Source organism: Bombina bombina, chromosome 2 (genome assembly GCF_027579735.1).
Source record: "Bombina bombina isolate aBomBom1 chromosome 2, aBomBom1.pri, whole genome shotgun sequence".
Classification (NCBI taxonomy): Eukaryota; Metazoa; Chordata; class Amphibia; order Anura; family Bombinatoridae; genus Bombina; species Bombina bombina.
In genome coordinates this window covers 1,321,234,051-1,321,250,211 of record NC_069500.1, presented here as the reverse complement: position 1 = coordinate 1,321,250,211, position 16,161 = coordinate 1,321,234,051, and the positions used below count along the sequence as shown (strand labels likewise).

Sequence of the window (16,161 nt, the reverse complement as noted above, 5' to 3'; positions counted from 1 at the left end):
GGTACTATGTGGAAAATTTTATAGTAAAATGAGATGGCACTATTTGCCTAATAGACCTAATAGATTGAATCCCCTTTAGGTTATTACATTTGCAAATAACCATTTTAATGGATCTTTAAGCTTTTGGATGTTTTAACATGTTTAGCCTTTAAGCACAGCATGTGTGGATCAGCTGAACGAGCGGTATACGAAATAAAGTTTTGGGATCAACCGCACTACAGTTCTCCTTTTCTGGAAGACTGATGAACACTCCGATTCCTAATGTGAGTAAGGATATTGTTAGCAGTTTATACTGTGATACTGCCTAAGAATTCTTTCATTGGTTTCACAAGGAAACGGCTCACATTGAAAATCAAAGATCTGTCCGGAAACGTTTATCTAAACTGTAAGACAAAGCTTTGAATTCCAGATATATGTTTATAATCTCTTCAAAACCCTTAAAAGAGTATCTTTTAGTATACAAAGTTAGTTCAATAAAAATACACAAGCAAAATCTTCCCTCATTACTGAAAGAGACAGTAAAATCAAATTTAAAGGGACATAAAACCCACATTTTTTCTTTCATGATTTAGATAGAACATCAAATTTTAAACAACTTTCTAATTTATTTTTATTATCATATTTTCTTTGTTTTCTTGTTATCCTTATTTAAAAAGCAGAATATTTTTTAAAAATTGTATTCTCTATCTGAATCATGAAATAATTTTTTGGGGTTTAATGTCCCTTTAAGCTTAAATGGACTGAATAAGTCATGAAATTTTAAACAACTTTCCATTTTACTTCTGTTATAAATTTTGCTTAGTTCACTTGGCAAACTTTGTAAAATTGTAATCCTAGGTGAGCTCAGGAGTGTGCACATGTTTGTAAATATGTGGCAGCATTATTTAAAGCAATGCTATGCATAGATACAAACACTGCTGCCATAGGGCCAGATTAAAACTGCGCAAAAAAGTATAAAAATAGCAAGACCGGATTAGCAAGCGTATTACAAGATGAAAGTAAAAAGTTTACATGCGAGTAAAAGACACAGGCGCATTAATTTAGGATTTCGGATATTGCAACCATTACCACACTAACTTCTCCTCCCCATAGACGTCTATGGTGTGTGCTGAATTATTTTTATTAGTTATCACTCGTGCGCTTACCCGACACTGCACTAGACCAACTGCACTAAAGCCAAAGGTGCATTAGGAATATTTTAAATTTCTATGTTCTTCTCTAAGAATAAAAAATATTTGTATTTATAAATATATATATATATATATATATATATATATATATACATATATGAATATTTTTAAATACATCTCTCTCTCTCTCTCTCTCTCTCTCTCTCTCTCTCTATATATATATATATATATATATATATACATATATATAAATATTTCTATATACAGTATATGAATTTTGCTTTTTGTAAAATATATGAGAGAGAGAGAGAGAGAGAGAGAGAGAGAGAGAGAGAGAGAGAGATTGTATATACAGATATAGATACAGGTAGTCCTCAGTTTACGCCGGGGTTAGGTTCCAGAAGGAATGGTTGTAAATCGAAACAGTTGTAAATTGAAACCCAGTTTATAATGTAAGTCAATGGGAAGTAAGGAGTTAGATTCCAGGCCCCTCTCAAAATTGTCTTAAGTAACACCTAATACATTATTTTTAAAACCTTGAAATTAAGACTTTAAATGCTAAACAGCATTATAAACAGTATCAAATAATCACACAATACATAATATATAATTAAAATAAGTTAAATGAACAAAAACATTTGCCAACCTGCTAAATAAACCCTATGAAATAATCACTGAACACAGACTTTACTTGCATTTTTCTGCAAACAGTTCTTTTATGCATTCCTATCTGGACTGATTTATAGACAGGAAGATCTTGTTCCTATGAAAGCTGCTCGATAGCTCATGTCTAGCTAGACTAATTAATTCCAGCCTGTTTCAGTGCTTGGCTTTGCATAGCTTTGCTGCAACACAAGCGGACAGCTTCACCTACTGGCTATTTTAATCAATGCAATGCTTCTCAATAGCAGTCGCATGACTAAAAAAAAAGGTTGTTATTCTGAAACTGCGCAAATTGAACCGGGGTAAATCGTGGGGCCACCTGTATATAAGCGATGATAGACAGACTAACAGATTAAACATTAAAAATTAATTAAAAAAAATATATATACACTGGCGTTCAAAATGTTTGTGTGACTTAGACATTTCCTTATTTTCCTTCAAAACATACATGAAATGAGTTTGAATAGGAAATATACACCTAGATTACGAGTTTTGAGCACTATAGGGAAAGTAAAGAACGCCACAAAGGCCATTACAAGTTTTGAAAAACACTGTTTGCGCGTACGATATGGAGATTTTGAGCTCCATACCACACACAAAACAAGCACTGTGTTTGACGTGCTCGTGCACGCTTTCCCCATAGACATCAATGGAGAGAGCCGACAAAAAAAAAAAGTAACATCTGCGATCGCGGAAACAAAAGCTCCGTAGCTCAGCACCATTGATGTCTATGGGGAAAAAGAAAAGACAGTTTAAACCAAACACCCTAACATAAACCCTGAGTCTAAACATCCCTAATCTGCTGCCCCTGACATCACAGACACTTGCCTACAGTTATTAACCCCTAATGTGCTGCTCCCGATATCGCCGCCACCTAAATAAAATGATTAACCCCTAATGTGCCACTCCTTATATTGCTGCCACTATACTAAAGTTATTAACCCCTTATCCGCCGCACCCCAACATCGCCACAACTATATTAAATTTATTAACTCATATTCAGCCACTCCCGATATCCCGCCACCTAAATAAAGCTATTAATCCCTAAACCTCTGGCCTCCCACATCACTTATACTAAATATATACGGCGGTGACCGTATGAAGAGGATGCTCCGCGATGGATGTCTTCAGGATGGACCCGCTCCGCGCCTCCGGGATCAAAATAGAAGATGCCGCCTGGATGAAGATTGAAGAGGCCGTCTGGATGAAGACCTCTCGCCACTTGGATCAGGACGTCGTCGACGGGATGAAGATTGAAGAGGCCGTCTGGATGAAAACTTCGCCGGGATGAAGATCGTTCAAGCGGGACTTTAAAAACTGTAAGTGGATGATCAGGGGGTTAGAGTTAGGCTTTTTTAGGGGTTTATTGGGTGGGTTTTATTTTTTAGTTTAGGGTCTGGGCAGTAAAAGAGCTAAATGCCCTTTTAAGGCTAATGCCCATACAAATGCCCTTTTCAGGGCAACGGGTAGCTTAGGTTTTTTAGAATTAGGTTTTTTTATTTTGGGGGGTTGGTTGGGTGGTGGGTTTTACTGTTGGGGGGTCTTTGTGGTTTTTTTACAGGTAAAAGAGCTGACATCTTGGGGCAATGCCCCACAAAAGGCCCTTTTAAGGGCCATTGGTAGTTTATTGTAGGCTAGGGTTTTTTTTTATTTTGGGTGGGCTTTTTTATTTTGATAGGGCTATTCGATTAGGTGTAATTCTTTTTTATTTTTGATAATTTCGTTTTTTATTTTTTGTAATTTAGAGTTTGTTATTATTTGTAACTTAGTATTTTTTATTTTTGTAATTAGATAGTTTGCAATTTTTAGAGTTGTGTTAGGATTTTTTTAATGTGTAGTTTAGTTTTATTTAATTGGTAGTTAGTTTAATTTTAGTTTAATAATTATATTAGTTTAATTGTTAGTTTAAACTTATTTTTTTTAATTTGACAGGTAAGTTTTAATTTAATTTAAGATAGGGAAATAGTAATTTTAATATAAAGTTAGGGTGGCGTTAGGTTTAGGGGTTACTAGTTTAAATTAGTTTATTGCGATGTGGGAGGGGGGCTTTCGGTTTAGGGTTTAATAGTTTTATTTAGTATATTTTGTTGTGGGGGACTGTCGGTTTAGAGGTTAATAGTTTTATTTAGTATATTTTGTTGTGGGGGGGCTTTTGGTTTAGGGGTTAATAGGTTTATTATAGTGGCTTGCAGTTTAGGGCTTAATAACTTTAGTATAATGGGTGCGATGTGGGCGGATAGTAGATTAGGGGTTAATAATATTTAAATAGTGTTTGCGAAGTGGGAGGGCGGTGGTTTAGGGGTTAATAACTTTAGTATATTGGTGACAATGTCGGGGTGGGGCCAAATAGGGGTTAATAAAAAAAAATTAGCGGCAGCGATGTAGGGAGCAGTAGATTAGGGGTTAAAAACTTTAAAATAGTGTTTGCGATGCAGGAAGGCCTCAGTTTAGGGGTTAATAGGTAGTTTATGGTTGTTAGGGTACTTTTTAACACTTTAGTTAAGAGTTTTATGTTACAGCTTTGTAGCATAAAACTCCAACTACTGACTTTAGATGGCATTACACATCTTGTCATTTTAGGCAGTAACGCTCACTTTTTAGCCTGACCGCAAAACTTGTAATACCGCCGCTATGGGAATCCCATGACAAAACATAATTTTTAGGAGTGCAGTACTGACGTTGCGGTACAGGCTAAAAGGCTTGCGTTACAGCTATACCGACAAGACTCGTAATGGCTGCGTTAGGGAAAAAGATGCATTATGGGCCACAACGCTGCTATTTGACTCACAACGCAAAACTCGTAATCTAGGTTAGAAATAATTAAATTTAAGTGAAATAATAATTGTATCCTTCAAACTTTGCTTTCATCAAAGAATCCTCCATGTGCAGCAATTACAGACTTGCAAACCTTTCCCATTCAAGTTGTCAATTTACTGAAGTATTTAGAAGAGACTTCATCCTGTGCCTCCTGAATCACCTCCTACAAGTTGGATTGGCTTGATGGGCACTTATTATGTACCATACAGTCAAGCTGCTACTACAACAGCTCAATAGGGTTGAGATCTGGTGACTGTGCTGTCCTCTCCGTTAAAGATAGAATACCAGCTGACTGCTTCTTCTCTAAATAGTTGTAGCATATTTTGGAGCTGTGCTTGGGTCATTGTCCTGTTGTAGGAATGTGAGATCTTCAGTTTCTTGTCAATTTCTTGCATAGAATAGCCTTCATTTCTCAGAACAAAAATAGACGGACGCATTTCAGAACAAAGTTTTTTGTTTCTGGCCATCTTGAGCCTGTAATCGAACCCACAATTGCTGATGTACCAGATACTTAACTAGTCTAATGAAGGATAATTGAATTACTTCTTTAATCAACACAACTGTTTTCAGCTGTGCTAACATAATTGCAAAAGGGTTTTCTAATGATCAATTAGCATTTTTAAATGATAAATTTGGATTAACAAACACAATGTGCCATTAGAACACAGGACAGATAGTTGCTGATAATGGGCCTCTGTATGTAGCTATTCCATTAAAAATCAGCTTTTTCCAGTGACAATAGTCATTTACAACATTAAAAATGTCTAGGGACAAAAACATTGTTATTCTTTCAAAAACAAGGACATTTCTAAGTGACCCCAAACTTTTAAATACCATATCCCTTTTAAAATATTTGTAACAATATAAAACTTTATTTTAAAATGTCATGTGTTTTGGGAAACTTTTTTAACCCTTAAACTTTACTTCAGGTCTCAAGTTGTGCAGTTCTAGTGCAGTTTCGGCTTTCACTAGAGCGCAACATATAGCATTCAACTTGTAAAATGAGCACTGTTTAGCAAAGCAATATCCATTGAAAGTAAAGGTTTAGCTAGAGAGATGTCGGCCATGCTAACCCTTGGGATTTACCATGGACTTGTAAGATCAAGTTGTGCACTAATGTTAGTGCATTCCAGCGATATTGCTTATCATGACCAGTGCTATCTTTAGTATGCCACTTGTAATGTAGAATGTTAAAGATACATGCACGGTACTGAGCTCCTATTAGCCTACCTATCTTTATTCTTAAAAAAGGATATAAAGAGAACAAATCAGATTTAATAATAGATGTAAAATGGAAAATTGTTTAAAATTGTAACATTCTATCTGAATCATAAAAGTTTAAATTGTTGACTTTATTGTCCCTTTAAACCAACCTTCATTTTCTGTATGTATAATACAACTAAATGTAATGTGTATACAACTGTATATTTATTTTTTAATATTAGTAATAATTATTTATTTTACAAAAGTTTTTTTTAATAATTTAATAGATATGGATGTGCATATTACAATTGAATCCAAAGGGAAGAAATCTAACATGCATTGTGAAGTGTTTTCCAAGACCACCACCCCCCATCCTACCCTGCAGAAGAATGCATTCACTCCATGGAAACTACAAGAAATCTAAAAAAATTGCCATGAAGGTACCACATGTCTTAATGTACAGCTAAATAAATACATTTGTGGAATTGGCTTCTTGAAACACTTTAAAAAGGAAAAGTATATATTGTAACTTAATGTACAAGAATTCATAAACCAAGTTCTATAACAGTAACATTAAAAGTGTGTCTGCTCTGAAGCTGCAGGACTGATAGTTAAATCAGAATTTGTTGAAATGGTCTTTTGAAAAGATCTATTGCACAATAGTCTTGGTGAATGAAAGAAAGATATTAATCATCTGGACCTGAGCTTTTACAGAGCAAAGGAACATTATGAAATGTGTTTATTACAGTTTCAAAAACATACCTATTTATGTTATGTCTAGGGCTTTTTATTGAAAAGGACAAAAGGAATAATACTAAGGCTGATGTTGACAAGAAGAAGCTATAGCCAAACATGGTCACAGGGTGGACTGAGACCAAAAACTAGTAGGCATATATCTTGTGATTTTTATTTTTGTTAGTTTGTTTTTTAATAAATTAAAAATAGGTCTGGTACTTTTTTAGTGCACCCCTCTTCAACAACTTTAGTGGCATTAGTTAAAAAAAAAAAAACTGTTGCGGTCATACTTAAAGGGACACTCAATCAAAATTAAACTTTCATGATTCAGATAGAGCATGCTATTTTAAACAACTTTCCAATGTACTTCCATTAACAAAATGTGCCCACTCTTTTTATTTTAAACTTTTTGAGTCACCAGCTCCTACTGAGCATGTGCAAGAATAAATGTGTATGCATTTGTGATTGGCTAATGGCTGTCACATGGTACAGGGGGAGTGGAAAAAGACATAACTTTTAAAATTGTCGGAAAAAAAAATCTAATACTCATTTGAAGTTCAGACTAAGTGCTATTGCATTGTCTTGTTATCTTGCATTTGTTGAATATGCAAATCTACTGTGTTGACTGGTCCTTTAAGTGCTGCAAATGCCCTATTTGCCTTGTGAATGCATAATGATTACACATGCATCATCAATACTGCTGTATGAACTTTATTTTAAAAATTAAGAAACACGTGTTTTACCATTTTCCAAAAATCCACTTAAAGGGAGGTGAAAGGGGGGGGGGATTTATGAGGATACTTATATCTCAAAAACCAAAGATGTTATAGACGTGAAAATTGATATTTACATTCTCCTTTAAAAATAAAGAAACACGTGTTTTACCATTTCCAGAAAATCCACCGAAGGGGGTGTAAAAAGGGGGGGAAGGGTGAATTAAAAGGATACCTATATCTCAAAAACCGAAGATGTTAGAAAAGTTAAAATTATCATTTAATATCTTCAATATAAAGAAAGTTTATATGCCAAATTTCTTGCTCCTAACATCAATATTTCTCAAGATATGGATATCACTAAAAAATGAATATTCTTTTTTTTACATCTGACATTTGAGTCATAGGGGCCGATTTATTATCTGTCAGACGGACATGATCCGCTGTAGCAATATATTACAATGTACAGTTACACTCATAACACCATCTAATAAAAATTATTTTAAAAAAATATTGCACTAAAAGGTGTTGGAACTTAATGAATCTCTGTAGTTCCGAACTTGGATGACCTTCTTATTTAGTATCTTTCTTTTTTTGGCTGTGTGTCACACTCAGGGCTAGATTACATGTGGAGCACAGCTGAGTGGTACTAAGTGAGAGATTATGGCATCTATTTATCAAGCCGTCAACTTTACCTGCATTCAACGGCACCAATACGCTCGCCTAAAATCGCCTAACATCGCTGCCACGGACCTGAATACGTTCTCCAAAGTTACCAAAAAAGCTGTCAAAAGCTGCACACCAAGTACGGGGCAATGCGGACTGTTGTTAACTAACAGTCATCGATCTCGCTGCTCTTCAGCTTTTTTACAGCTTTATTGGTACCCTGTCACTAAACACCCACACTATACTATACAGTTTACCCCCTATACCACTGCTCCCGGAGCCCACCGCAACTCTAATAAATGTATTAACACCTAAACCGCCGCTCCTGGAGGCCACCACAACTCTAATAAATATATTAACCCCTAAACCGCCACTCCCGGAGCCCACCGCAACCTACATTATACATATTAACCCCTAATCTTCCGCCCTCTATACCGCCGCCACCTACATAATAACTACCTAGTTAAAATAAATACAAAAGTACCTGTAAAATAAAACCTAACCTAAGTTACAATTACACCTAGCACTACACTATAATTAAATTAATTACCTACATTAACTATAATTAAATAAAATTAAATAAAATTATCTAAAGTACAAAAAAAACAAACACTAAATTATAGAAAATAATAAATTAATTACAAGATTTTTAAAATAATTACACCTAATCTAATCCCCCTAACAAAATAAAAAAGCACACCAAAATAAAAAAAAGCCCTACCCTACACTAAATTACAAATACCCCTTAAGGGCTACTAGCAAAAGTAGTCAGATTATGCCAAACTTGCATTCGGAACATCTGGAGTGACGTAAGCATCGATCTGTGTCGGACTGAGTCCAGCGGATCGTATGTTACGTCACCAAATTCTACTTTTGCTGGTTTGTAGGTTTTGATAACTAAGGCGAATCAGGCTTCCCACAAATACGCTGCGGAATTCCAGCGTATTTGTGGTTGACGGCTTGATAAATACATGCCTATGGGTTTAAAGTTATTTTTTTCACAACTTTGTCATTGCATTGGTGCACTCAAAGTGCGATCGCAAACGCGCATCCATAGAGTTCAATGTAGTCTTGTTTTCATGCCGACAGCCACACAATCACAACTTGTATAACCCTGACAGCAACAATACATAAATATATATGTATATATATATATTTACACATAAATACACATATAAATACATAAATATATATGTATACAAATGTACATATATGTATTTATGTATTTATATGTGTGTGTTGGTGCCAGACCGGCTGGTCTGAGTATTTCAAAAACTTCTGATCTAATGGGATTTTCATGCACAACCATCTCTAGGTTATACAGAGAATAGTCTGAAAAAGAGTAGATATACAGTGAGCGGCAGTTGTTTGGACGACAATGCCTTGTTGATGAAAGAGGTCAGAGGAGAATGGGCCGATTGGTTTGAGTTTGATATGATAGAATGACAACAGTAACTCAAATAACAACTTGTTACAACCAAGGTATGCAAAATACCATCTCTGAATGCACAACACGTCGTACCTTGAAGCAGAAGGGCTACAGCAGCAGAATACCACACTGGGTGCCACTCCTGTCAGCTAAGAACAGGAAACTGAGGCTATAATTCCCACAGGCTTACCAAAATTGGACAATAGCAGATTGGAAAAACGTTGCTGGGTCTGATGAGCCTCGATTTCAGCTGCGACATTCAGATGGTAGGTTCAGAATTTGGCGTAAATGACATGAAAGCATGGATACATCCTGCCTTGTATAAACAGTTCAGGCTGGTGGTGGTGTAATGGTGTGGGGGATAATTTCTTGGAACACTTTGGGTCCCTTAGTACCAACTGAGCATCGTTTAAATGCCACGGCCTACCTGAGTATTTTTGCTGACCATGTCCATCCCTTTATGACTACAGTGTACCCATCTTCTGATGGCTACTTTCAGCAGGATAATGCACCATGTCACAAAGCTCAAATCATCTCAAACTGGTTTCTTGAACATGACAATAAGTTCACTGTACTACAATGCCCTCTGCAGTCACCAGATCTCAATCCAATAGAGCACCTTTGGGATGTGGTGGAACAGGAGATACGCATCATGGATGTGCACCTCGACAATACTGCAGCAACTGCTTGATGCTATCATGTCAATATGGACCAACATCTCTGAGAAATGTTACCAACACCTTGTTGAATCTATGCCATGAAGAATTAAGGCAGTTCTGAAGACAAAAGGGGGTCCCACCCAGTACTAGCAAAGTGTACCTAATAAAGTGGCCAGTGAGTGTAAATCAGAATTTCGAACATACTTTTTGAACTACATTCTATTGAACAGCCACACAAAAAATTGGAGAAAGCTAAATTTGCTCATCAAAGAACCATAGTTTTATAGGTTTAAGTCTTCTCAGATGAAGACAAACATGATGTGCACCCTGGTGGTTATATTTCTTATTGTTAATAAAGTTCATTGTGCAATATTACCAAAGCACTTAAAGATATTCTGACAAGTTTTTTTTTCTTATTTATTTACACATTTATTACTGTCACACCTGAAGAAAAGGCAGGTCCCTGAAATGTGTAGTGTGGAGTTTATTATGGTAAGAAAAACTGCAGTAGTGACCACTGATTTGTTCTAGCTTCTATTATTTTTAGTGCAAATATTGCTTTTATAAAAGTTATACATATATGGCAAGTAATTGTAATTTATTATTGTGATAAATAGTTGTAGGTTTGATTTTAATGAGTAAACTGTTTTTTAAACATTACCATCTTTATGTTTAAAAGTTAAAAAATATAAGCATATTTTATGACTATTTAATTTATTTAAACTTAAACTTTTTGGAGCAGGAACCTCCCGATCTTGTATTATGTATTTATATTGTTTTAGGTTGTTTATGTGTCTGTGTTTTTGTTTTTTTAGATTTTGACATTGGGTACCCTTACTCATTTAGTTCTAAGGAATTGAAGGTGCTTTACAAGTAAATAATAATAATGATATTAATAATAATACAGTACTTATTGTGAAAGATAAAAAATAAAACTACTTCATACCTTACCCCACCAGTATGACTCTGGAATGGGCATGTGATCAATTCGTGCTGAACGCATCCGTATAATTTTATGAACTTCTGATGTTAAATCAGGAAAGTTTCTGTTCAGATCAATATTCTGGGCATTTTGTCGTCCATTGGTCCATCCATTGTAGCCGGCCCCCTAAAAAATAATACACCAACTAGACTGACATAATTGGAAAATAGCTTTCACTTTTTTGGTAGGAGAATGCTTAATTATGAATACAACTTTGACTAAGGACCGGATTAGAAGTCAAGCACAAACATGCAAGGGGTATGGTGTTCTAACATTGTAGGAACAGTGTTATAATGAGCTACATTATTCAGCACCCAGTGTTATAATGAGCTACACTATTCAGCACCCAGTGTTATAATGCGCTACACTATTTAGCACCCAGTGTTATAATGTGGTACACTATTCAGCACCCAGTGTTATAATGAGCTACACTATTCAGCACCCAGTGTTATAATGCGCTACACTATTTAGCACCCAGTGTTATAATGAGCTACACTATTCAGCACCCAGTGTTATAATGAGCTACACTATTCAGCAACCAGTGTTATTATACGCTACACTATTCAGCACCCAGTGTTATAATGTGCTATACTATTCAGCACTCAGTGTTATAATGCGCTACACTATTCAGCACTCAGTGTTATAATGTGCTACACTATTCAGCACCCAGTGTTATAATGAGCTACACTAATCAGCACTCAGTGTTATAATGAGCTACATTATTCAGCACCCAGTGTTATAATGAGCTACACTATTCAGCACCCAGTGTTATAATGAGCTACACTATTCAGCACCCAGTGTTATAATGAGCTACACTATTCAGCAACCAGTGTTATTATGCGCTACACTATTCAGCACCCAGTGTTATAATAAGCTACACTTTTCAGCACCCAGTGTTGTACTGCGCTACACTATTCAGCACCCAGTGTTATAATGAGCTACATTATTCAGCACCCAGTGTTATAATGAGCTACACTATTCAGCACCCAGTGTTATAATGAGCTACACTATTCAGCACCCAGTGTTATAATGAGCTACACTATTCAGCACCCAGCGTTATAATGAGCTACACTATTCAGCACCCAGTGTTATTATGCACTACACTATTCAGCACCCAGTGTTATAATGAGCTACACTATTCAGCACCCAGTGTTATAATGAGCTACACTATTCAGCACCCAGTGTTATAATGAGCTACACTATTCAGCACCCAGTGCTATAATGAGCTACACTATTCAGCACTCAGTGTTATAATGAGCTACACTATTCAGCACCCAGTGTTATAATGAGCTACACTATTCAGCACTCAGTGTTATAATGCGCTACACTATTTAGCACCCAGTGTTATAATGAGCTACACTATTCAGCACCCAGTGTTATAATGAGCTACACTATTCAGCACCCAGTGTTATAATAAGCTACACTATTCAGCACCCAGTGTTATAATGAGCTACACTATTCAGCAACCAGTGTTATTATGCGCTACACTATGCAGCACTCAGTGTTATTATGCGCTACACTATTCAGCACCCAGTGTTATAATGAGCTACACTATTCAGCACCCAGTGTTATAATGAGCTACACTATTCAGCACCCAGTGTTATAATGAGCTACACTATTCAGCACCCAGTGTTATAATGCGCTACACTATTTAGCACCCAGTGTTATAATGCGCTACACTATTCAGCACTCAGTGTTATAATGTGCTACACTATTCAGCACCCAGTGTTATAATGAGCTACACTAATCAGCACTCAGTGTTATAATGAGCTACATTATTCAGCACCCAGTGTTATAATGAGCTACACTATTCAGCACCCAGTGTTATAATGAGCTACACTATTCAGCACCCAGTGTTATAATGAGCTACACTATTCAGCAACCAGTGTTATTATGCGCTACACTATTCAGCACCCAGTGTTATAATAAGCTACACTTTTCAGCACCCAGTGTTGTACTGCGCTACACTATTCAGCACCCAGTGTTATAATGAGCTACATTATTCAGCACCCAGTGTTATAATGAGCTACACTATTCAGCACCCAGTGTTATAATGAGCTACACTATTCAGCACCCAGTGTTATAATGAGCTACACTATTCAGCACCCAGCGTTATAATGAGCTACACTATTCAGCACCCAGTGTTATTATGCGCTACACTATTCAGCACCCAGTGTTATAATGAGCTACACTATTCAGCACCCAGTGTTATAATGAGCTACACTATTCAGCACCCAGTGTTATAATGAGCTACACTATTCAGCACCCAGTGCTATAATGAGCTACACTATTCAGCACTCAGTGTTATAATGAGCTACACTATTCAGCACCCAGTGTTATAATGAGCTACACTATTCAGCACAAAGTGTTATAATGCGCTACACTATTTAGCACCCAGTGTTATAATGAGCTACACTATTCAGCACCCAGTGTTATAATGAGCTACACTATTCAGCACCCAGTGTTATAATAAGCTACACTATTCAGCACCCAGTGTTATAATGAGCTACACTATTCAGCAACCAGTGTTATTATGCGCTACACTATGCAGCACTCAGTGTTATTATGCGCTACACTATTCAGCACCCAGTGTTATAATGAGCTACACTATTCAGCACCCAGTGTTATAATGAGCTACACTATTCAGCACCCAGTGTTATAATGAGCTACATTATTCAGCACCCAGTGTTATAATGTGCTACACTATTCAGCACCCAGTGTTATAATGAGCTACACTATTCAGCACCCAGTGTTATTATGCGCTACACTATTCAGCACCCAGTGTTATTATGCGCTAAACTATTCAGCACCCAGTGTTATAATGCGCTACACTATTCAGCACCCAGTGTTATAATGTGCTACACTATTCAGCACCCAGTGTTATAATGAGCTACACTATTCAGCACCCAGTGTTATAATGTGCTACACTATTCAGCACCTAGTGTTATAATGAGCTACACTATTCAGCACTCAGTGTTATAATTAGCTACACTCTTCAGCACCCAGTGTTATAATGTGCTACACTATTCAGCACCCAGTGTTATAATGTGCTACACTATTCAGCACCCAGTGTTATAATGAGCTACACTATTCAGCACCCAGTGTTATAATGCGCTACACTATTTAGCACCCAGTGTTATAATGAGCTACACTATTCAGCACTCAGTGTTATAATTAGCTACACTATTCAGCACCCAGTGTTATTATGCGCTACACTATTCAGCACCCAGTGTAATAATGAGCTACACTATTTAGTAGCCAGTGTTATAATGAGCTACACTATTCAGCACCCAGTGTTATAATGAGCTACACTATTCAGCACACAGTGTTGTAATGTGCTACACTATTCAGCACTCAGTGTTATAATGAGCTACACTATTCAGCACCCAGTGTTATAATGAGCTACACTATTCAGCAATCAGTGTTATAATGCGCTACACTATTCATCACCCAGTGTTATAAAGAGCTACACTATTCAGCACCCAGTGTTATAATGAGCTACATTATTCAGCACCCAGTGTTATAATGAGCTGCATTATTCAGCACCCAGTGTTATAATGAGCTACACTATTCAGCACTCAGTGTTATAATGAGCTACACTATTCAGCACCCAGTGTTATAATGAGCTACACTATTCAGCAACCAGTGTTATAAAAAGCTACACTATTTAGTACCCAGTGCTATAATGAGCTACACTATTCAGCACCCAGTGTTATAATGAGCTACACTATTCAGCACCCAGTGTTATAATGAGCTACAATATTCAGCACCCAGTGTTATAATGCGCTACACTATTCAGCACCCAGTGTTATAATGCACTACACTATTCAGGACCCAGTGTTATAATGCGTTACTCTTTTCAGCACCCAGTGTTATAATGCGCTACACTATTTAGCACCCTGTGTTATAATGAGCTACACTATTTAGCTACCTGTGTTATAATGAGCGACACTATTCAGCACTTAGTGTTATAATGCGCTACACTATTCAGCACCCAGTGTTATAATGAGCTACACTATTCAGCACCCAGTGTTATAATGCGCTACACTATTATTTTTTATTATCGGTTATTTGTAGAGCGCCAACAGATTCCGCAGCGCTATAAACAAAAGCGGAGTACAACAAAACAATTATAGGGATCAAATGGGTAGAGGGCCCTGCCAAGAGTTGCACTGTTGTAGTCAGCTCTTAAGAAGGTGATCAACAAACAGCTGGACTCATAGGCTTACATGCTAAGGGGGTTCAGGGGATAGCAATGGAGGAGAGGAACTGGTATAAAGAAAAGTTAGCGTAGGTTGTATGCATACCTGAACAGTAAAGTCTTTAGGGAGCACTTGAAGCTTTTAAAACTACAAGAGAGTCTTGTGGAGCGAGGCAGAGAGAATGAGAATTTTGTGTTTGATCCTGGCAAGAGGAAGCCAGTGAAGGGATTGGCAGAGAGGTGCAGCAGATGAAGAGCGACATGTAAGGAAGATGAGTCTGGCAGAGGCATTCATTATGGATTGTAAAGGAGCTAGGCGGTAGGTGAGACCAGAGAGGACAGAGTTGGAGTAATCGAGGCGGGAGAGAATGAGAGAGTGGATTAAAATCTTAGTTGTGTCTTGTGTAAGGAAGTGTCTAATTTTAGAGATATTTTTAAGGTGGAAGCGGCACTCTTTAGCCAATGACTGAATGTGAGGAGTGAAAGAAAGATCTGAGTCAAATGTGACCCTGAGACAACGGACATGCGGGGTAGGGGTAATGATGGAATTGTCGACAGTTATAGAGAGATTGGGGGTGGAGAGTTTAGAAGAAGGGGGGAAAATAAGGAGCTCAGTTTTGGAGAGATTTAGCTTGAGGTAGTGAGAGGACATCCAGTTGGAGATGTGAGAAAGACAGTTAGTGACACGGGTTAGCAAGGAAGGAGAAAGGTCTGGTGCAGAGAAGTAGATTTGGGTGTCATCGGCATACAAATGAGATTGTAAACCGTGGGACTTTATTAGGGAACCTGGTGATGACGTGTAGATTGAGAAGAGAAGGGGACCGAGGACAAAGCCTTGCGGTACTTCGACAGAAAGTGGTGACGGGGCAGAGGAGGCCCCAGAGACTGCTACACTGAAGGTATGGTTTGACAGGTAGGAAGAGAGCCATGAGAGGGCTGTGTCACATTTGCCGAAGGATTGGA

General features: G+C 37.2%; 1 protein-coding gene across 2 annotated transcripts in view; it reads right to left on the bottom strand.

The window, feature by feature from the left end:
• Positions 1-16,161, bottom strand: part of CPZ (carboxypeptidase Z) — a 283,985-nt gene that overhangs the window by 188,765 nt on the left and 79,059 nt on the right. The window contains exon 6 of one of the 2 annotated variants that reach the window (XM_053704179.1): positions 10,962-11,123. The exons of the other annotated variant lie outside the window; for it this stretch is intronic. Within the exon in view, the coding sequence (XP_053560154.1) occupies positions 10,962-11,123 (162 nt within the window). The remainder of the gene's footprint in view (positions 1-10,961; positions 11,124-16,161) is intronic. 2 annotated transcript variants of the gene reach the window in all.